At 40.8% G+C, this 23,809-nt stretch overlaps 2 protein-coding genes across 5 annotated transcripts in view; one reads left to right on the top strand and one right to left on the bottom strand.

Annotated features, from left to right (window-relative positions):
• The window catches only part of LOC124013981 (conserved oligomeric Golgi complex subunit 5-like), a 114,864-nt gene extending 109,156 nt beyond the window's left edge, over positions 1–5,708 (bottom strand). Inside the window, exons 1-5 of the mRNA XM_046328598.1 lie at positions 5,605–5,708; positions 5,120–5,259; positions 4,855–4,912; positions 1,831–1,885; positions 1,522–1,591 (exon numbers count right to left, since the gene is read on the bottom strand). Coding sequence (XP_046184554.1) covers positions 1,522–1,591; positions 1,831–1,885; positions 4,855–4,912; positions 5,120–5,259; positions 5,605–5,650 — 369 coding nt within the window. The 5' untranslated portion in view covers positions 5,651–5,708. The remainder of the gene's footprint in view (positions 1–1,521; positions 1,592–1,830; positions 1,886–4,854; positions 4,913–5,119; positions 5,260–5,604) is intronic.
• bcap29 (B cell receptor associated protein 29) lies at positions 5,682–23,525 on the top strand. Of its 4 annotated transcripts, none has more exons than XM_046328601.1 (11): positions 5,682–6,146; positions 6,267–6,384; positions 6,553–7,064; positions 7,635–7,792; positions 8,943–9,049; positions 19,280–19,380; positions 19,528–19,675; positions 19,978–20,113; positions 20,379–20,481; positions 20,755–20,846; positions 22,471–23,525. In XM_046328601.1, the coding sequence occupies exons 4-11, from the start codon at positions 7,640–7,642 to the stop codon at positions 22,504–22,506; spliced, it is 876 nt and encodes a 291-aa protein (XP_046184557.1). In that variant the 5' UTR covers positions 5,682–6,146; positions 6,267–6,384; positions 6,553–7,064; positions 7,635–7,639; the 3' UTR covers positions 22,507–23,525. The 4 variants fall into 4 exon arrangements, with proteins under 4 accessions (XP_046184557.1, XP_046184556.1, XP_046184558.1 ...); XM_046328600.1 differs by having other exon boundaries at positions 6,530–7,064; XM_046328602.1 differs by having other exon boundaries at positions 6,530–7,064; positions 7,635–7,882.
• Positions 23,526–23,809: the final 284 nt, after the last annotated feature.

Genomic DNA, 23,809 nt, shown 5'->3' with positions numbered 1-23,809 from the left:
AGATAACCCTGAAGGAGCTGCAAAGCTCCACAGTGGAGGTTGGAGTATCTGTCCATAGAATCACTAAGCCGTACACTCCACAGAGCTGGGCTTTACGGAAGAGTGACCATAAAAAAAGCCATTGCTTAAAGAAAAAAATAAGCAAACACGTTTGGTGTTCACCAAAAGGCATGTGGGAGACTCCCCAAACATATGGAAGGAGGCACTCTGGTCAGATGAGACTAAAATGTAGCTGTTTTGGCCATCAGGGAAAACGCTACGTCTGGCGCAAACCCAACCACTCTCACATGACCCCGATGGTGGCAGCATCATGCTGTGGGGGTGTTTTTCATCGGCAGGGACTGGGAAACTGGTCAGAATTGAAGGAATGATGGATGGCGCTAAATACAGGGAAATTCTTGAGGAAAACCTGTTTCAGTCTTCCAGAGATTTGAGACTGGGACGGAAGTTCACCTTCCAGCAGGACAATGACCCTAAGCATACTGCTAAAGCAACACTCGAGTGGTTTAGGGGAAACATGTAAATGTCTTGGAATAGCCTAGTCAAAGCCCAGACCTCAATCTAATTGAGAATCTGTGGTATGACTTAAAGATTGCTGTAAACCAGCGGAACCCATCCAACTCGAAGGAGCTGAGGCAGGTTTGCCTTGAAGAATGGGCAAAAATCCCAGTGGCTAGATGTGCCCCAGCTTATACATACCCCAAGAGACTTGCAGCTGTAATTGCTGCAAAAGGTGGCTCTACAAAGTATTGACTTGGGGGGGGGTGAATAGTTATGCACGCTTAAGTTTTCCGTTTTTTTTGTCTTAGTTCTTGTTTGTTTCACACTAAAAAAATCTGTTGCATCTTCAAAGTGGTAGGCATGTTGTGTAAATCAAATGATACAAACCCCACAAAAATCCATTTTAATTCCAGGTTGCAAGGCAACAAAATAGGAAAAATGCCAAAGGGGGTGAATACTTTCGCAAGCCACTGTAATATTTGTGGTATTTAACGGTCAAATAAATGTCAATGGGTAGATCGATGCTTGCATAAAACATATCATTGTTGTATCATTGTTGTAAACCATTGAGTACAGGGCACTCATATCATTACAGCATGATAGACACCGACACCGGCTATAGCTACATTGTATTGACAGGTTAGAAGAGGACATCCCCAGAGCCATATATAGCTATATAGATCTCTATATGGCTCTGGGTTATTGTCATCCTGGAAACGGTCCAAGATGCATTAGGCGACCTTGACAATATGTACAGCACCTAACTTGACGTTCCCATCTTGAAAATGGGGAGTGAGACAATAAAAACCCAAGCAAATACTGTCTATACATTTCAATACCTCAGAAACATGGAAATCAAGTCCAGTAGAGAAGTAGAGATAATGCCAGAGTGCTGATAACAATAGAGAGGAAATCTTCCCCCTGCTATTGAGCCTCAGTCCACAGCCATACAACAATACAAAACCCATCAACACAACAGATAGTATTATGCCTCTCGAACACAAGGAGATGGATGGATACCTGCAATCTGGCGAGCTGGGCAGTCCTGGCTACAATCTTATTGTAGGGGTCAACGATCTTTGTCCTTATCCTACGAGAGAAAACAAATAGCAGGTTGAGTGCTGTTATTAGAGGTCTGATTTTTGAGGGTCTCTGAACACAAGGGTCATATTTTGCCTTGATCATTCCCTGTGATGATGTGTTATGGTCTGTTATTGGCTTGGAGTAGGTAGATAATTCACCTAACCACTAGGTAAGATGTTGCTTCATCACCATAATGGTTGAGATTGAGGTTATGTTAATCTGGTCCAGGATCAGTTGTTAACCTACCTGTCCACAGCACCCTGCAGAGCAGCAATCCTGGTCTGCATCATCTGCAGGACCCCTGAGAAACAACACACAAACATCTCACTCAATTTATTGACATAAAAATTATATGATTGGCTTTTATGTAATGATGGAAGAGTATAAGATGCTTTGTGAACTTTCTGAATGTATGCACTCAGCTGACTGTATCCTTGGTATTAACCACTTGAAAATTCTCTTGAGCATTTGGTCTCAATTCCTTATTGCAAAGAGGTTGCAATAGCATTTTTCTTTTTAACAATAATACAACATTATTCTCCGTTCAAATCGAACACAATCACTTCAAAACTGAGACACTCGCTGACATTTTTTACAATCGTGTGACAGCAGCGCCCCTTATGGAATGTCAACAGCACTACAATGACAGCATATATTCCAGCATAGGGGTTCTCAAACCTTTTGGGAGCTGGGGACCCCTTTTGTGACAGCAAATTGATCAGGAACCCCCTCATAATCAGAACACAAAAACAAATGATCTACACTGAGTTTAACTGTGACGTCTGCAGTGCATAGCCAGACTAATCTAGTCTTGTGCCAGGGGAAAAAACATTTAAAAGGGCCGCCATGGGGCAGAGATTTGTTGTTGCAGTTTTCAAGCTAAATACTGCAATTCTACACATTATGCCACAAACTTTAAATTACATTTACGTAAAAAAATCTATATACACAGTACCAGTCAAAAGTTTGGGTTTTCTCATTATGCCACAAACTTTAAATTACATTTACGTAAAAAAATCTATATACACAGTACCAGTCAAAAGTTTGGGTTCTTTGTGAAGACATCAAAACTATGAAATAACACATATGGAATCATGTATTAACCAAATAAGTGTTAAGCAAATCAAAATATATTTTATATTTCATATTCTTCAAATTAGCGACCCATTGCATTGATGACAGCTTTGCACACTCTTGGCATTCTCTCAACCAGCTTCATGAGGTAGTCACCTGGAATGGTTTTCAATTAACAGGTGTGCCTTATTAAAAGTTTTTTTGTGGAATTTCTTTCCTTCTTAATGTCTGATCAGGCCCTACACCCAAATAAGGGCACTGAGCCAATCAGTTGTTTTGTGACAAGGATAACAAACTCCCTCACGACGCCAGACGAATCACAATCAGAAGATAAACCCCTAAGGAATACCTAGGATAGGATAAAGTAATCCTTGGTAAAAGGCCAACTCCATATTATGGCAAGAACAGCTCAAATAAGCAAAGAGAAACGACAGTTCATCATTACTTTAAGACATGGAGGTCAGTCAATACGGAAAATGTCAGGAACTTTGAACGTTTCTTCAAGTGGAGTTGCAAAAACCATCAAGCGCTATGATGAAACTGGCTCTCACAAGGACCGCCACAGGAAAGGAAGACCCAGAGTTACATCTGCTGCAGAGGATACATTCATTAGAGTTACCAGCTTCAGAAATTGCAGCCCAAATAAATGCTTCACAGAGTTCAAGTAACAGACACATCTCAACATCAACTGTTCAGAGGAGACTGTGTGAATCAGGCCTTCATGGTTGAATTTCTGCAAAGAAACCACTACTAAAGGACACCATTAACAAGAAGAGACTTGCTTGGGCCAAGAAGCACGAGCAATGGATATTAGACTGATGGAAATCTGTCCTTTGGTCTGATAAGTCAAAATTTGAGATTTTTGGTTCCAACCGCTGTGGCTTTGTGAAACACAGAGTAGGTGAAAGGATGATCTCCGCATGTGTTGTTCCCACCGTGAAGCATGCTGGAGGTGTTTTGCTGGTGACACTGTCTGTGATTTATTTAGAGTTCAAGGTATTACTTAACAAGCATGGCTACCACAGCATTCCGAAGCGATACGCCATCCCATCTGGTTTGCTCTTAGTGGGACTATCATTTGTTTTTCAACAGGGCAATAATCCAACACACTTCCTGACTGGGTAAGGGCTATTTGAACAAGAAGGAGAGTGATGGAGTGCAGATGACCTGGCCTTCACAATCACCCAACCTCAACCTAATTGAGATGGTTTGGGATGAGTTGGACCGCAGAGTGAAGGAAAAGTAGCCAACAAGTGCTCAGCATATGTGGGAACTCCTTCAAGACTGTTGGAAAAGCATTCCAGGTGAAGCTGGTTGAGAGAATGGTTCAGAGAATGCCAAACCTGCCATCAAGGCAGCATACCACCCTGCATCCCACTGCTGGCTTACTTCTGAAGATAAGCAGGTCCTGGGCAGTCCCTGGATGGGAGACCAGATGTTGTTGGAAGTGGTGTTGGAGGGCCAGTAAGAGGCACCCTTTCCTCTGGGCTAAAATAATATACCAATGCCCCAGGGCAGTGATTGGGGACATAACCTTGTGTAGGGTGCTGTCTTTCGGATGGGATGTTAAACAAGTGTCCTGACTCTCTGTGGTCACTAAAGATTCCCAATCTGGCCCTTTAACAGTTACCTAATCATCCCCAGTTTACAATTGGCTCATTCCTCTCCCCAGGTCGTTGCTGTAAATGAGAATGTGTTCTCAGTCAACTTACCTGGTAAAATAAGGGTTAATAAATAAAAGGCAAAGGGTGGCTTCTTTGATGAATATAAAATATATTTTGATTTGTTTAACACTTTTTTGTTACTACACGATTCCATGTGTTGTTTCATTGTTTTGATGTTTTCACTATTATTCTACAATGTAGTAAATATTATTTTTTTTATAAAAAAAACTTGAATGAGTAGGTTTGTCCAAACTTTTGACTGGTACTATATATACTTGGTGGAGTACTGTGGATATCAATATCCCTGTGAGCCTCCAGGCCCATGTTGTCCAGGGTTACATTTTAGATGAATAATATTATATTTTATCCACAGTACTTGTATTGTATTACACGGGGATCCATGGCTTTTGGACATGGATCCCTTGGCCAAAAGCCCCTAGGGGCCCACAGACCCCAGTTGAAAACCCCTGTTCCAAAAAGTCAGAAGTGCCATGATGATGACAAAAACAAATATGTGCTAAAGGTGTGTTACCTTCCAAAGACTCAATCCCAGTAGCTTGAGCAAGTAACTCCTCATGCCTGGCTACAACCTGACAGGAGAAATAAATACCACAGTCAGGAAGTCATTCAACACATAAAGGAAAAGTTTTTTCCTACAGAAAATGTATACATACCAGCCATCAGTATAGAACAAACTGACTGGCTGATTAAACTAATAATCTATATAGATATGTCACTATGGGTCTCACATGTGTGAGATACAGTTGTGTGTGACAGATGATAGGTGTCACGTATACCTGGCTGTGGAGCTCTTTGTCCAGCTGACTGATGCCCTGAGCCAGTTTGGCCAGCTGTTCTGCGATGACAGCATGGTGGATGGCCTGGGCTGTGTACGTCTTCACGTCAAAGTCCTCTATGAGAAAATCAGCATAGCATTCTGGAGAAGAGGTGGATAAAAAGGAACAATTTATTAGCCATCCACTTCCTGGATTATTTATTACCCATGGTAAAGCAACAATATGGCCACACACATTAAACTCCAAACGTATTTCCAAAGACACTTTTGTTTTTTATCACAAGTAAAAAATATTGAAAAACATAAACGATTATGACGCCCAGATGTCAGTCTATGATGGACTGCCCCGTCAACTCGGTAGCTCTCATTCCTAAACGACTACGGAGCTGATACACCTAGCTGAATAAAACAAAACGTACACCTACGTGACGTATAACTGATTGACAGAAAATTGTTGAAAATAAATGTTAAAATACAGAATTTTACCATCACTTAGCAGCAAATTCGTTGAAGCTCCTCCACTACCCTCCATGTTTTCCACGTCATCACACGATGACGTATAATTTCAGCGACGGGAATTGAACCAAAACAAACATTTTATTCTTCAAAAGAAAATATCAAACGATCTGTATTTGGTACTAAAGTTAATTGTAATAACGTTATTTATTTATACTTATTAGGTTCAAAGTTAAAAAATGAAAAGTTGTTCGGTGGACACGCCCACTAACGATACTGCGTGTTATTGTTTGCATTCGGGTGTTTGTGAACTTTATCTTGCTATCTTAATTACATAAAATATGAACGTTATCGAGTCACATCAACGTTAGAAAAGGCCATAAACGGTATGCACCAAATTATTTCGACTGTGGAAAGAAAAGCATTGCCATGGCTAACAAGCTAGCCAACTGGTTAGCTAACTTCAGTGATTAAAAACATATGGTCTATGAAAAGTACGACCACCAACATGATGGACATGTTTGAGTAAGGGAAGTTCTGAAAATCTGTGCTCCTATGGTCCGGTAATCAAAGTAAGATGATCTGATCTTTGGACATTTTCAATTACTTGTTCAGCGGTTGGGATTTGTGCTGATAGCTGAAGTAGGTTGAGCAATAGCTATATCTCATCGTTTATTTTCCTGCTTTTCCAGGTTGGCATTCTGGTCACTGGTGAGGAAATTTGACTGTGACATTTGCTTCACTCCAATGATAGTTGCTCCTTTATGTGTTCTGTCAAAGCCAGAGACCGTGAATTTACAAACAATGAAGGTAATATGAGATCACTTTTATTCTAAAAGGAAATATTAGATGCCTCTCAAAATATAGGGACTTGGTGTCTGCAGTCATTGGATATGTGAAGACTGTCAATTTGATGTCAATTAAATCCAACTTTATTGCTCAATGTATCTCTCAGCTGACCATCCTCTGATCGTGCAGTTTGCTGCCAGTGATGCCCAGACCCTGGCTGATGCTGCCTGTGTGGTCTCACCCTTCTCTGATGGAGTGGACCTCAACTGTGGCTGTCCCCAGCGGTGGGCCATGTCAGATGGCTACGGGGCATGCCTTCTCAACAAACCTGAGCCTGTCAAAGACATGGTTTGACATGTCAGGAACCAAGTAGACAATCCTAACTACACAGCCTCCATCAAAATAAGTTAAGAGTGATCATATCACCAAATATAATTGTTTCACTTTTGCTTCCAAGACAAAAGAGCCTGTAACAGCTGTATTTTGCAAGCAACCTAAGTGTCATCAGAAGTTCCGATTCCCGTCGTTGTTTCCGCTCTCTTTTCCCAGAATTCACAAGGACCTGTGATGTACGGTGGACCTGTGTCAGAAGGCAGAGGCGGCAGGGGTGTCCTGGATAACGGTCCATGGTCTTTGACGCTATCAAGACCATCAAGGACAGCCTGCCAGTCCCTGTCATCGTCAACTCTCTTGAGTTGATGGTCAGTTCAATTAGTGCAAATTTCAATTGATCCCTATTCCCAATGTTGTGCACTACTTTTGACCAGACTCCAAAGGCAGTCACACAGGGCTCTGGTCAAAAGTAGTGCACTGTGTATGGGAATAGGGTGTCATATGAGAGTTATTTCCTTGGGAAAGATGCTCTTGAAATGGCTTCATATTAAATCCATTTATATAGGCCAAAGTGACCCACAATGACAGGCTGTGCTGTTCTATGAAAATAAACCACAACATGGGGGGGGGGGTTCTGGGAGGCACTATCATGGTTTATTTTTATAGAACTGCATAGCCCACTGTTTACTCCTTATCATAAACACTATCTTCTTTTCATCTGCATTTATTCTGTAACCTCTCATTCCCTCCAGGGAAATAATTCTCTGTTTATTGTGTCATCTTAGATGATATTAATGGTAAATACTTAGAAGGGTAGCTAGAGGTTCCATGCAAATAAATAATTAGAGAAAATATAGAATATCTCTATACAGGATCTGTATAGTTATATGGCTCACTCAAGGCACTTCCCCTCCCACCCTACATGTTCTGTCTTGTAGGTGTGATGGTAGGCCGGGGGCTGTTGTCCAACCCGGCCATGTTCGCTGGCTACAATAAGACCCCTCTTGAGTGTGTGTGGGACTGGGTGGACCTCGCCACAAACCAGGGGACCCCCTTCACCTGCTTCCACCAGCACCTAATCTACATGCTGGAGAGGGTCAGCTCCCAAATCAGCGCCGCAGTCATAGACTACCTCCACAACACATATGGCTCCCCAGACAGAAGGCCTATCATAAACACAGGCTAGGTATATTTTAATGTGTATGTTATGAATTTTATTTTCTATGGAATAAAATATTTTATTTACTATATTACCTTTTTTTTTAAAAAATTCTGATGTCCAGGTGTGCAGTGTGCATGCACATAATATGTCCCTCTACCTGCAAAAAAAAAAGGTCACATCAGATTCACTTCAACATGTCCAGTCAGACACGACTAGAAGGTACAAACAAAACCAAACACATTACACCTAATTTCATCATATTTGAACTGTCCATGATGTGTACAGTATGGGATTTACAACATATGGCAGAACCTTATTGGTTCTCCTCAGTAGAGAATAAGCCAGTAAGCGAAAAGATAAAACCTTCTGTACAACGTCATTCAAATGGGACCCAAAAAAAAGTGACAGCAAAAAAGGATCGTAAAACAACTGTCTCCAAATTTAAGTTTGCCTTTCATCCTCCAGTTTCTTTGTTCGGGTGCCGTAAAGTAAGTTACATACTTTGCATAATTATTAAGAGACTGAACTTGGCTCCTCGTATGTGTAGTTACTTACTATGTATTTCACAAAAGTGCTAACGTTCGCTAGAAACGTTACCAGTTAACGTTAGCTAAATAGCTATCGTGTCCTGCCTTAAACTATTGCCAGCTACCTGGCTGATGTTACCACATGAGGCAAAGTCTTTAGCAATACCGTTAAACTTAGCTAGCTACTATTTATATTAGGCGTAGCTACTATTTCTATGATATACATGTTACACACTGAATGAAACAGCATACACTTAGTACTGCTGGGTGTTATTAACCAAGCATGTGAACATAGTAACGTTACGTATCTTGCTAGGATAAGAGGCTTATCACTGAAACAGGAACTACATTGTTGTTCTTAATACATTTGCATTGGTGGTTTCACAGTTCGCTGAAATATGTCCAGAGGAAACTAGCTAGCTACGTAGCAAGTTGAATCTTTCTCTTGTTGACATCAACAATTACACCAGCCCTCTTCCATTCTGGAAAAACAATCTAACGTTACTGTCAGACTGTGAAAATAACCTTCGTTGCTTAAAATGTTTCATATTTTACAGACTGTATTGTTAGAGATGACGTTGCAATGGACTGCAGTTGCCCTCTTCCTCTATGTGGAAATAGGTGTACTCCTCATCCTCTGTCTACCCTTCGTCTCAGCCACCAGGTAGGAATGAGCCCTAACCAATCCTGATACTGCAACAACCCAGTAAGATAAATTATGTTGACATTTTGTGTAAAATACGTATTTTCCAGACATTGAAGTCGGGTTGATTTTCAGTTCTGAATGAAAGTTGAAAATACGTCATTTGCAGATGTTAAAAAGACATGTTTTTTGGTCACGGTCGGATTACCAGGACGCATACTCGGAGCATGCGAGACCACCATAGTCCCTGTGCCCATGAACGCCAAAGTAACCTGCCTAAATGACTTCCGCCACAGTAGCACTCACATCTGTAGCCAATGTTAGGTTCTAGTTATTAGAGTAAGAACCAGACGGACACTGTGAAAGCTTAAACCAAGTTTATTCTTGCCAAAGGATCTAACAGCTGAATTGACAAAAACATCTTTACAATAGTGGTGGTATTTGTACCACAGTTTGGGTGGAGTCTCCTCCTTCTCGCAAAACATTGTTTCCTGCCTAGCAGTACAGATACAAAGTAATATGGGCAATAAATGGTTCCTCTTCCCTTAACATGACCTGACCCCCTTCACCACTAATCCATGGCTCGCTCCTCTTATTAATGTTGCCACGTGATCGTTTTCCCTGCACTCAGTGCAGTCCAAGCTTAATTGCACACACCATACACCTTCCTCCTACAGATAACCATTAACTCTTATTAGGTGTAGACCCTCTAAACCTAACCATCGATATTTCAATAGGATACCTGATAATTAACCCTATCCCAAGTTAAGGAGTTAGAAGCCAGAATCCATCACCATGACAATCTTTAAAAAGCTGGTCATGGCTCAAATCAACACTATCATCCCAGAAACCTTGGACCCACTCTAATTTGCATGCTGCCCCAACAGATCCACAGGTGATGCAATCTCTATTGAACTCCACACTGCCCTTTCCCACCTGGACAAAAGGAACACCTAGATGAGAATGCTGTTCAAATCCAATTGTATTAGTCTCATGCACCGAATACAACAGGTGTAAACCTTACAGTGAAATGCTTATTTACGAGCCCCTGACCAACAGTTCAGTTTTTAAAAATATGGATAAGAATAAGAGAAAAGTATAAAAATAAAAAAAAGTAATTGAAGAGCAGCAGTAAAAAATAACAATACAATACAGGAGGGTACCGGTACAGAGTCGATGTGCAGGGACACCGGTTAGTTGAGGTAGTTTGTACATGTAGGTAGAGTTAATTAAAGTGACTATGCATAGATTACAACAGAGAGTGGCAGTGGTGTGGAGGGGGGGGGGCAATGCAAATAGTCTGGCTAGCCATTTGACTAGATGTTCAGGAGTCTTATGGCTTGGTGGTAGAAGCTGTTTAGAAGCCTCTTGGACCTAGACTTAGCGCTCCGGTACTGCTTGCTGTGTGGTAGCAGAGAGAACAGTCTATGACTAGGGTGCCTGGAGTTTTTGACAATTTTTAGGGCCTTCCTCTGACACCGCCTGGTATAAAGGTACTGGATGGCAGGGAGCTTGGCCCCAGTGATGTACTGGGCCGTACGCACTAACCTCTGTAGTGTCTTGCGGTCGGATCCCGAGCACTTGCCATACCAGGCAGTGATATAACCAGTCAGGATGTTCTCGATGGTGCAGCTGTAGAACCTTTTGAGGATCTGAGGACCCATGCCAAATCTTTTCAGTCTCCTGAGGGGGAATAGGTTTTGTCGTGCCTGCTTCACGACTCTCATGGTGTGCTTGGATCATGTTACTTCGTTGGCGATGTGGACACCAAGGAACTTGAAGTTTTCAACCCTCTCCACTGCAGCCCCGTCGATGAGAATGGGGGCGTGCTCGCTCATCTTGATCACGTTGAGGGAGAGGTCGTTGTCCTTGCACCACACGGCCAGGTCTCTAACCACCTCCCTATAGGCTGTCTTGTTGTCGGTGATCAGGCCGACCGACCAGTGCTATGGGTCGGTAGTCATTTAGGCAGGTTACCTTAGTGTTCTTGGGCACAGGCACTATGCTAGTCTGCTTATTACAGACTCGGACAGGGAGATACTTGCTAGTTGGTCAGCGCATTCTCGCCGTACCCGTCCTGGTAATCTCAAGCTCATCACTAAGCTAAGGACCCTGGGACTGAACACCTCCCTCTGCAACTGGATCCTGGACTTCTTGACGGGCTGCCCCTCAACACAGGGGCCCCTAAGGAGTGTGTGCTTATTCCCCTCCTGTACTCCCTGTTAACCAACAACTGCGTGGCCACGACTCCGACACCGAGTTTGCAGACGGCACGACGGTGTTAGGCCTGATCAACAAACGACAATGAGACCACCGATAGGGAGGAGGTCAGAGCCCTGGCAGTGTGATGCCAGGACAACAACCTCTTCCTCAAGGTGAGCAAGACAAAGGAGATGATCATGGACTACAGGATTTTGAGGGCCAAGCACGCCTCCATTCATATTGACAACGCTGTAGTGGAACGGGTCGAGAACTTCAAGTTCCTTGGTGTCTACAACACTTAAGAACCTATCACGGTCCGAACACACCAACACAGTCGTGAAGAAGTTACGACAACACATCTTCCCCCTCAGCAGGCTGAAAAGATTTGGCATGGTTCCCTCAGATCCTCAAAAAGTTCTACAGCTGCACCATTGACAGCATCCTGACTTGTTGCATGGTATGGCAACAGCTCTGCATCCGACCGCAAGGTGCTACAAAAGGTAGTGCGTACAGCACTTCACTGGGGCCAAGCTTTCTGCCATCCAGGACCTATATACCAGGTGGTGCCGGAGGAAGGCCCTAAAAATTGTTAAAGACGCCAGCCACCCAAGTCAGACTGTTCTCTATGCTACCGCACGGCAAGTGGTACGGTAAGTCTGGGACCAAAAGGCTCCTTAACAGCTTCTACCCCGAAGCCACAAGACTGCTGAACAGTTCATCAAATGCCAACCGGACTATTTGCACTGACCCCCGTATTTTATTCTTATTTGTGATTTTTGCTATGACTCTCTTGCACAGGCTCAATGCACACTCACTGGACTCTACCCACACAATCACACATGCTACACTGACACCCCAACACGGACACACAGACAAAACATACACATGCATATTACAACACACACACACATTCACATTCCTTCACACTCTTCACATAGGCTGCTGCTACTCTCTGTTTATTATCTATGCATAGTCACTTTACCCCTACCTACATGTACATATTACTTTGACTAATCCGTACCCCTGCACATTGACTCGGTACCGGTACCCCTTGTATATAGCCTCGTTATTGTTATTTTGTTACTTTTTAAAATTTAGTTTATTTAGCAAATGTCTTACTTTTTAAAACTCTGCATTGTTGGTTAAGGGCTCGTATGTAAGCATTTCACGGTAAGGTCTACCTACACCTGTTCATCCCAAATGTGTTTGATGGGGTTGAGGTCAGGGCTCTGTGCAGGCCAGTCAAATTCTTCCACACCAATTGCGACAATCAATTTATGTTTGTACCTCGCTTTGTGCATTGGGGCATTGTCATGCTGAAACAGGAAAGGGCCTTCCCCAAACTGTTGCCACAAAGTTGGAAGCACAGATTGTCATTGTATGCTGTAGCGTTAAGATGTAACTTGACTGGAACTAGGGGGCCTAGCCCGACCCATGAAAAACATCCCCAGAGCATTATTCCTCCTCCACCAATCTTTACAGTTGGCAATATGCACTGGGCCTGGTAGTGTTCTTTTGGCATCCGCCAAACTCGGATTCGTCCGTCGGACTGCCAAATGGTGAAGCGTGATTCATCACTCCAGAGCACACGCTTCCACTGCTCCAGAGTCCAATGGCGGTGAGCTTTACACCACTGCAGCCGAGACTTGGCATTGTGCATGGTGATCTTGGGCTTGTGAGTGGCTGCTCGGCAATGGAAACCCATTTCATTGAAGCTCATGACGAACAGTTCTTGTGCTGACGTTGCTTCCAGAGGCAGTTTGTAACTCGGTAGTGAGTGTTGCAATCGAGCGCTTCAGCAGTCCCGTTCTGTGAGCTTGCGTGGCCTACTATTTCGCGGCTGGGTCGTTGTTTCTCCTAGACATTTCCTCTTCACACTAACAGCACTTACAGTTTCCGGGGCAGCTCTGGCATGAAGGAAATTTGACAAAGGTGGCATCCTTTGACGGTGCCACCTTGAAAGTCACTGAGCTGTTCTTTAAAGCTATTCATTTACATTACATTACATTACATTTAAGTCATTTAGCAGACGCTCTTATCCAGAGGGTTTCATCTAAATATTTTAAGGGGGGAGGGGGGTGAGAAGGATTACTTTATCCTATCCTAGGTATTCCCTTAAAGAGGTGGGGTTTCAAGTGTCTCCGGAAGGTGGTGATTTGACAAAGGTGGCATCCTTTGACGGTGCCACCTTGAAAGTCACTGAGCTGTTCTTTAAAGCTATTCGACTGCCAATGTTTGTCTACAGCGATTGCATGGCTGTGTGCTCGATTTTATACACTGGTCACCAATGGGTGTGGCTGAAATAGCTGAATCCACTAATTTGAACTGGTGTCCACATAATTTAGAATGTACACTATATATACAAAAAGTTAGCATTATATCACAATAATACTTTTTCAATCAATTTATTATAGGAAACAAAAGCCAGCTTAAGATTACAATGTTTATTATTGCTCCCATCTGTCACATGCACTGTTAGCTTCTTCATAAGCTTTAAAACTGGTAGCGGTGATTTTCAATTTAGTCCAACTCACAGAATAAACTAACAGACCACTTCAACTACAATAACATTCTAACCAACGGTTACTGAAATATTTGTTTCTTGCTGTGACTGTGATATGTTGTTTATCTACCTTAGTTGAATGCACTGACTGTAAATTGCTCTGGATTAGAGTGTCTGCTGAATGACCTAAATGTAGTACCCAAAAAGTGTTAAACTTTTTTAAACTAAAGTAGCCACACTTTGCCTTTGACAGCTTTGCACACTCTTGGCATTCTCTCAACCAGCTTCATGAGGTAGTCACCTGGAATGCATTTCAATTAACAGATGTGCCGTGTTAAAAGTACATTTGTGGAATTTCTTTCCTTACTGCGTTTGAGGCAATCAGTTGTGTTTTGAAAAGGTAAGGGTGGTATACAGAAGATTTGATGAAAGACCAAGTCCATATTATGGCAAGAACAGCTCAAATAAGCAAATAGAAACGAAAGTCCATCATTACTTTAAGACATGAAGGTCAGTCAATGCGGAAAATTTCAAGAACTTTGAACGTTTCTTCAAGTGCAGTCGCAAAAATTAAATCAAATGTTATTTGTCACATGCACATGGATAGCAGATTTTAATTCAAGTGTAGCGAAATGCTTGTGCTTCTAGTTCCGACAGTGCAGTAATATCTAACAATTCCCCAACAACTACTCAATGCACACAAATCTAAAGGGGTGAATGAGAATATGTTCATGTAATTATATGGATGGCCGAGCGGCATAGGCAAGGTGCCATAGAGGTTATAAAATACTGTATATACATAAGATATGTAAACATAATTAAAGTGGCATTATTTAGAGTGCATTGTATAAAGTGACTAGTGATCCATTTATTAAAGTGGCCAGTGATTGAGTCTCAATGTAGGCAGCAGCCTCTCAGAGTTAGTGACTACTGTTTAGCAGTCTGATGACCTTGAGATGAGCTGTTTTTCAGTCTCTCAGTCCCAGCTTTGATGCAGACACATCTCAACATCGACTGTTCAGAGGAGACTGTGTGAATCAGGCCTTCATGGTCGAAATGCTGCATATAAACCACTACTAAAGGACACCAATAAGTGGAAGAGACTTGCTTAAGCCAAGAAACACGAGCAATGGACATTAGGTGAAACTAAAATGTTTGAGTCAGTCAAATCACATGAATCCATATTAGATACGGCAAAAATGTATAGAATTGCAAGAAAAGTGTCTTTAAACCTGCAGAATTGTTCTCTGACAACAAGATGGGTGTGACCGGGGGGCCTGAGGGGAAAACGGTGGGAAAGCCTGCTCGACTGTGCTGTTCAAATGTTTGGTTCAGATTTGAACATGATCTGAAACAATTAAAGACCTCTATGTTGGGGCCAAGTCCAGGCCGATCAGGACAGACTAGAGGCCGACCGATTAATCGGCATATACAAAATCAATTAGGGCCGATTTCAAGTTTTCCTAACAATCGGTAATCTGCATTTTTGGATGCCGATTATGGCCGACGATATTGCACTCCACAAGGAGACTGCATGGCTGGATGACCACCTGTTACGCGAGTGCAGCAAGGAGCCAAGGTAAGTTGCTAGCTAGCATTAAACGTATCATAACATAGTTTTAATGCTATCTTAACATAATCACTAGTTAACTACACATGGTTGATGATATTACTAGTTTAACTAGCTTGTCCTGTGTTGCATATAATGAATGCGGTCCCTGTTAATTTATCATCGAATCACAGCCTACTTCGCCACACGGGTGATTTAACAAGCGCATTCGGAGTAAAAACGCACTGTCGTTGCACCAATGTGTACCTAACCATAAACATCAATGCCTGCCTTAAAATCAATACACAAGTATATTTTTTAAAACCTGCATATTTAGTTAAAATAAATTCATGTTAGCAGGCAACATTAACAATACTTAGGGACTTAGGGCCACCGATAAAATATGGAACGGTTCCGTATTTCACTGAAAGAAAACGTTTTGTTTTCGAAATGATAGTTTTTTCCAGATTTAACCATACTAATGACCTAAGGCTCGTATTTTTATTATAATTAAGTCCATGATATTTGATAGAGCAGTCTGACTGAGCGGTGGTAGGCAACAGCAGACTCGTAAGCATTCATTCAAACAGCACTTTCCTCTGTTTGCCAGCAGCCCTTCACAATGCTTGAAGCACAGCGCTGTTTATGACTTCAAGCCTATCAACCCCTGAGATTAGGCTGACAATACTAAAGTGACTATAAGAACATCCAATAGTCAAAGGTAAATTAAATACAAACGGTATAGAGAGAAATAGTTCTATAATAACTACAACCTAAAACTTCTTAACTGGGAATATTGAAGACTCATGATAAAAGGAACCACCAGCTTTCATATGTGCTCATGTTCTGTAAGGAACATAAACGTTAGCTTTTTTTTTGCATTATTTAAACCAAACTGAACATGTTTCATTATTTATTTGAGACTAAATTGATTTAATGTATGTATTATATTAAGTTAAAATAAGTGTTCATTCAGTATTGTTGTAATTGTCATTATTGCAAATAGATATATAAAAATTGTCCGACGTAATTGGTATCGGCTTTTTTGGCAACCAATAATCTGTATCGGCGTTGAAAAATCATAAATCGGTCGACCCCTAGACCAGGCCAAATCTGAACTAAACAAAGATGTCTATGATTGGTTCATATTTTGACAGAAAATCGCTCCAGATACTCAACTAGTCTAAAGAAGGCCAGTTTTATTGCTTCTTTAATTAGAACACAGTTTTTAGCGGTGCTAACATAATTGCAAAAGGGTTTTATAATAATCAATTCTATTTTAAAATGATAAACTTGGATTAGCTAACACAACGTGCCATTGGAACACAGTGACGGTTGCTGATAATGGGCCTCTATAGAAATTCCATTAACCTGCCACAATAGTAATTTACAACATTAACAATGTCTACACTGTATTTCTGATCAATTTGATGATATTTTAATGGATAAAAAATGTCCTTTTAAAAAAAACAAGGACATTTTGAAGTGACCCCATACTTTTGAACGGTAGTGTAGAACATTTAGCGTTAATTCCTATCATTTCTAATCTATAATGTTTTTTTGGTTATGGTAATTTCTGTTAATTCATTCAATCGTATTATTCTAGTTTTACCGTTCTCACTGTCAAAGTGGACACGTTTGCAGAGCGCACAACCTATGCTACTATTGTGATAACTCATAATAAACTAATTTGTTTTTGTCAATTAAGACGTTGTCTTTTGTTTGGAGTGCTACTGTCAATGTTGAGTAAGGACGGTCACGAGTCATGAAGGCAGTCAAATTCCACTTAACCATTTAGTCACGGTAATTAGGCTACTCCAAGCTATGATGCTGCTGATGGTCATTCGTAGTCTAACAAACTTGCTAACTGTTTCAAAACAGGTGCATAATAATGTTTCACTCTAAATTAAAACAAATTGCACACATTATTTTGTATATGTAAAGACAAGACTAAATTAAAAATACTGCAATTTTAGCTGCTTATCACCTGTGAATTATAAATTGTCACTTGTGAATGATGCCCAACAGGTTAAGGCAAGAAAAAAAATACCTTTTTTATTTATTTTTTTATCATAGTTGCAAACCTCGTGTAGCCTTGGCCATAGCACTATATGTTTTGATAAGGTTTGTATCACAACTAAAGGGGCCAAATAATTTTAAATCAAGCACATTAATCTGCTTCACAAGGGGTGTAGAGCCTAACTACCATACATAAGCAGTGCTTGAGTTTCAAGTTTGGGATAGATAATTTCCACCATTAAAAAAAAACCTACCCAAACCCGTACAACGGTAGACAAATTGTGCGCCTCCCAATGGGACTCCCGGTCACGGCCGGTTGTTATAAAGCCCGGGATTGAACCTGGGTTTGTAGTGATTCTCCTAACACTGCAATGCAGTGCCTTAGACCGCTGCACCACTCGGGAGCCAATGCCAGAGAGTTCTTAGCAAATCTTGTCTGCTAAATGAACTACTGTAGCCCACAGACAAATGGCATAGCCAGATCAGGACCTAACATAAGGACAAGTATGCTATTCTTTTCTTCTGGAAGACTGCATTTTCTTCATATCATCTTTCTTTAGATCTGTCTAAAATAAATCATGATTTATTGGAGGCTATATTACATGGATTTATTATCATTTTTAAAAATGTAGATGTTCCAAAATTCTGCATCAGTGGCTTGTAGGCTGTGTGTGGAAGCCAGGAGATGCTAAATGTGTTTGTTTATTAACGGCCAATTACCGTGAGACCGACAGTTATTTGCTTGGCAATCACCGGTTATTTGCTTGACAATTCCATGACCGCCACAGCCCTAGTAATGAGGACGTGCACCTGATTACACATAGAAGTAGGCCTAAAGCTTACATGGCCTTGCTCTCAAATGTATGCCCATTTGGGGATCTGATAGTATTTGTGAATGGCTTAACACACCACCACTAATGAACTGTGGAGCCTCTCAAAGTAATGTTTTCTTCACCTCAAACACAGTCTGTTTTACATCCATTGAGAATGAGAATGATAATGGTTCCACAATGTATTTGAAAAATCTTTCCAGCTCTCTCCCTTTTGATAACCACGCAGCGTGAAGGGAAAATGTCATGCTTTGATCGAGTGGAAACATCATAAAGTAGGCCTACCTGGTGAGCTCTTATCCCAAGCGCAAATAGTCTACAGATGTCTGTCACCGAGCTCACTGGCGTGGCAAACTTTAGTTTGCTAGTATGAGAACTTCTGGTTGAACCCAAGTTGATAGTTGATACAATGTTTCAAATTCGTTGCAGACAGGTCATGCGTAGCCAATGTGATTTATAGGATATTTATTTTTGTCAGGATATTTTCTACCTACAGGCGGCCATGTTTTATTTGTTGGCTTTATATGTAGGCTAATTTTACAAAGTTGGCAATGGCAATAAAGTTACTTTTTAGGTTTCTATCATTTTCGTTTAGATTTTGATGGAATTTTGATTCACCACATGTCAATGATTGCGATACGAAGACATTACGAAGACATTATTATAAATTAAATAAAACCGTTCAACTAAAATGTGCGGATGAAAACCATAACCGGCACACAGATCAGTAAAATTGTAAGAAATTGGCATTCCACTCGTGTAGCATATTACCGGCAACTTCAGGGAAGTAGAAAGCCAGCAGGAGCAGGAGGATGGTCGGGTCACGTTAATAAGTTTTAGTTATCTTGATCTCTGGCTCCCTCTTGAGTCATTTGTGTCTTATTTAATTAAATAGTTTGCTTGAAGCGTCAGACAAGCATCTAGATTATTTTATTAAAACACATAGGGTGTGTCTATGAATGGAAAATACAGGTTTTAAAATTTCTACCAATTGATTGGTAGAAAGAACAGAGGACTTTCGGTCGACAAGTTGTTTTTATTTTTGTCGGGGACAGCCCTAAACTGCATCCAGGGATTTTTTTATTAGACATTGATTTGCTTTTGCAGTGTTCTGAGTCTCAGCATTATGTTTTTGTGCTCTTTTGCAGATGGCAGAGTATTTTCCAGCTGAGAATATGGAACAAAATGGCCAGGTTTTGGAATAAATTCTTCCTCGCCATGATCATAATCCTTATAGTCCTCTTCCTCGGTAAGCTGATGCCAGAAAGTGTCATGGTTTAATTTACTCACAGATCATAGTCACTCACAATAATGACAATCTCATACAATGCTTTTGCAATCTCCATGTCTTACCATGTTTAATCATGTCGTACCACACCATCCTGTCCTCCCATAGATGCTGTGCGTGAGGTGAGGAAGTATTCGGGGGCGGGAAACGGCAAGGATGCTAATCTGCATCCCAACATGTTTGACAACCTCCACATGAAGCTGTTCAGAGCCCAGAGGAACCTCTACATCTCTGGCTTTTCCCTCTTTCTCTGGTTGTACGTCCTGGATCTGTCTGTCCATCACTCACCCATTGACATACTAAATCTTCACTGTGTCGTCTTCACATTGGGATGGATACTGGTGAAAACCAGCCAGTGCATGGATTGTCATAATCTTAGAGATTTCTTTATTCATTACAGTGACCATAACACCCTGGTCGTATTCAGGAGGGCACATCGTAGCAAAATGTTTAAGCAACGGGGGAAAAAAATGTTCAGATGGACAAGTTCAGGTGGCAACTCTGTTGAAAAAAAAAAAAATCAGTATTGAACACAATCTGTCTGTTGTTTCCCTACAGAGTGCTGAGGCGGGTGATCACTCTGATCAACCAGCTGGCGATGGCGTCTAGCACCACGGCCTCTCTGCAGACCAAGGCAGAGAGTGATAACCAAACTGCCAAGAAATACATGGAGGACAACGAGCTACTGAAACAGGTGAAGTCATACCCAGTATCACTGCCCTTTCTGCACCTGAGTCCATATTTAAAAGGGTCTCAAAAAGAAGAGGAGCGCTGATCTAGGATAAGGCTCCCCTTGTCCACGGAAACGTATTCATTTTGATCTAAAAGGCGAAATGGATGTTATATCAGAACTCCTACTCAGAGATATGGGTCTTCATCCACACTAAAAGTAACTAAAATAATTTTGGTATTTACATCAGGTTGAGAGGTGTGATTAATGGTTAAAGTGTTTGTTTCAGACTCTGATGGATGGGAAGGGGAACAAGGCCACAGCAGAGGGAAACGAGCTGCTGAAAAAAGAGATGGAGAAACTGAGAGGAGAACTCAAGGGCTCAGGGGAAGGTGAGGAAGATACACAGACAATACTTTTGTGACAGACTGAATAATAGAATCAAAAATACAATAATACTGAAATCAATTGAAAATGTACAACTACAATACAATAACCAACCAAATGAAATCAGACCATAATGACAGTAAAACAAACATGGTCTTCAATTACTGTTCAAGAATGTGCACTTTGACCCATAGCATGTCACCTTTTTAGAGAGATTGGATGATATGCATGGGAATTGGATGATAATGGGAATGCTTTGGGGTTAATGTTTTACCTAGCCTTGATAAAGTCCCAATCCGAGATGGAAGCTATGAAGAAACAATCCGATGGACTGACCAAAGAATACGACCGACTGCTGAAAGAACACCAGGTAACCCCAGACCAGCTCATACATACAGTATCTACAATTAGCCTACAGTGCCTTCAGAAAGTATTCACATCCCTAGACTTTTTCCAAATGTTGTTGTGTTACATTTCGCCAATGGCCTACACACAATACCCCATAATGTCAAAGTGGAAACATGTTTTTTGACATTTGTACAAATTAATAAAAAATAAGTCAATTGAGTCAATAAGTATTCAACCCCTAATAAGTTCAGGGATGAACATTTGCTTAACAAATTGCATAATACGTTGCATAGACTCTGTGCAATAAGTGTTTAACATGATTTTTGAAGGACTACCTCCTCTCTGTACTGCACACATACAAATAATTGTAAGGTCCCTTAGTTGAGCAGTGAATTTCTAACACAGATTCAACCACAAAAGCCAGGACGGTTTTCCAATGCCTTGCAAAGGGCACCTATTGGTAGATAGGTAAAATTACAATTTAAAAAAGCAGACATATCCCTTTGAGCATGGTGAAATTATTAATTACACTTTGGATGGTTTATGAATACACCGTCACTACAAAGGTTCAGGCGTCCTTCCTAGCTCCGTTGCCAGAGGGTGAGGAAACTGCTCTGGGACCACCATAAGGCCAATAGTGACTTTAAAACAGTTTGAGTTTAATGGCTGTGACAGGATAACTGAGGATGGATCATGAACATTCTAGTTACTCCACAATATTAACCTAATTGACATAGTGAAAAGATGGAAGCATGAACATAATTATTTAATTTTTTTTATATCCCAAAACATGCATCCTGTTTGCAATAAGGCACTAAAGTAATACTGCAAAAAATGTGGCAAAGCAAATATCTTTTTGTCCTGGATGCAAAGTGTTATGTTTGGGGAAAATCCAATGCAACACATGACTGAGTACCACTCTCCATATTTTTGGGCTTTGTGGTGGCTGCATCATGTTATGGGTATGCTAGTAATTTTTAAAGACTGGAGTTTTTCATAATAAAAAATAAATGGGATAGAGCTAAGCACTGGCAAAATATTACAGGAAAGCCTAGTTCAGTCTCCTTTCCACCAGATACTGGGGGAATTCACCTTTCAGCAGGACAATAACCTAAAACAAAAGGCCACATCTTCACTGGAATTGTTTACCAAGACGATAGTGAATGTTCCTAAGTGGCCGAGTTACAGTTTTGACTTAAATCTACTTGAGAATATATGGCAAGACCTGAAAATTGTCTAGCAATGATCAACAAAATTTGACAGAGCTTTAAGAGTTTTGAAAAGCATAATGGGCAAATACTTCTCTATCCAGGTGTGGAAAGCTCTTAGATTCACCCATAGACTCACAGCTGTAATCTCTACCAAAGGCTCTCACAAAGTATTAACTCAGGGGTGTGAGTAATCCATTTTGAATTCAGGCTGTGACACAACATGTAGAATAAATCAAGACGGATGAATCATTTCTAAAGGCACTGTACACGTTTGATTTGATATTACTGCTCACCCTGCCTTGTTCAAAGCTGTCAGCACTTAGATACTGTATATTACTACCCTGCTCAAATGTAGAATATTTCAGCTCTGACTTTAGTACTACTACTGTACATTTACCACTTCACATATACACTGTATATATTGTTTTTTTCCAGAATCTTCAAGAGTGTGGAGACAAAAAGGTTGATTGATCGGGGTTATGACTACAGCTGTCAGAACGTTTACAGATTGTACCAAGAAACCAGAAAAAAACACTGTCACGCACGCTATCATTTTCCTTTGACATACTGAAGCACTCTGCATGATGTCACCAAAATACTCCTCCAAAGCACCACTGAGCTGGCAAACATTAGATAAAAAGCACCTGAGCACGTTTGTAATAGAATAGCTACTACACCAGCATAGAAATAGTATTTGCTGACTTTTGGAGAATTTCACAGTTGTGAATGAATGCCTGCATGCATGGCTGTACAAGCTTCAGATTACAGTGGTCTTCTACTGTGAATGTATTTTTGATGTAATGGGCTTGCTATGCTGTTTTTTTCCCTGTATATGGCAAGAGTACCATCGTTGCATTCATATCCATTTTGTTTCACCTTAGCAGTTAGGCGTATTACAGATTGAGTTGTATGTGTTTTGTAAAACAAAATTAGCATTGAATTAGTGGTAGAGAAGCTATATTGAGTTATTTTTGTAATTGAATATTTGATATCAATGGTGATGTTCTGTTTTTCATTCCTCTTAGATGTGAAGGGTTTGTGAATATTACACAGGGTCATGATTTTCTGTTCTGTAATAAGGATAGTGAAACGGAAAAGTCTGAGCAAATTCATCATTCCTCTTCTCACTCAGACTCTCTGTATTGACTGTACCAGCCCAGCGGTTGTGTTGGGTAGACCGGGTCAGCACTTGGAGTGGGTAATTGACCAACAAACTTCCTCCAGCCCCCATCCCCTAAGTACTTATCTCCTATAGGGCCCCAGTACTGTATATCCCCCTGTACTGACTGAATAAGTGCCTTTCAGACCACTGTAGAGATTTTCTCATTGTGAGTACAAAAATCTGCTTTGAGTAAGAAAGTGTTGCAATATTCCAGTATTGCTCACTATTAGTTGTTTTTGTTGCGAAATACATTTTTTTTGTTTGGAAAAATTGTCTCCACATACCAACATGTTATCCCATATTAAAGACGTTTTACTGTTGTGTTACATTTACAAGTTATTCTCTGTTTTAATCGAAGAAATGAAACTATTTTTTAAGCGAGTGAGAAATGCCATCCATTTCATTAGCTTCACAAAACAAAGTGATTCATATAAGTTTTTTCCTTGGTATCGCTTGCAAAATCAACAAACTCAGCCAGCAAAAAAAGAAACGTCCTCTTTGTCAACTGTGTATATTTTCAGCAAACTTAACATGTGTAAGTATTTGTATGAACAAAAAGACTCCCTGCAAAAAAAGATTCAACAACTGAGACATAAACTGACATGTGACTAA

The sequence above is a fragment of the Oncorhynchus gorbuscha genome, linkage group LG25 (assembly GCF_021184085.1).
Source record: "Oncorhynchus gorbuscha isolate QuinsamMale2020 ecotype Even-year linkage group LG25, OgorEven_v1.0, whole genome shotgun sequence".
Classification (NCBI taxonomy): Eukaryota; Metazoa; Chordata; class Actinopteri; order Salmoniformes; family Salmonidae; genus Oncorhynchus; species Oncorhynchus gorbuscha.
Note: the sequence above shows the minus strand (reverse complement) of the source record. Positions and strands in the feature narration are given on the sequence as shown.

What these genes read in the sequence shown, in the direction of transcription:
- bcap29 (XM_046328601.1), top strand. Translation starts at nt 7,640, where the DNA reads ATGGTAGGCCGGGGGCTGTTGTCCAACCCGGCCATGTTCGCTGGCTAC. An exon ending in CCCTTCGTCTCAGCCACCAG is followed by an intron (nt 9,050 to 19,279) that starts GTAGGAATGAGC and finishes GCTCTTTTGCAG; the next exon opens with ATGGCAGAGTATTTTCCAGC. An exon ending in ACTCAAGGGCTCAGGGGAAG is followed by an intron (nt 20,482 to 20,754) that starts GTGAGGAAGATA and finishes TGTTTTACCTAG; the next exon opens with CCTTGATAAAGTCCCAATCC.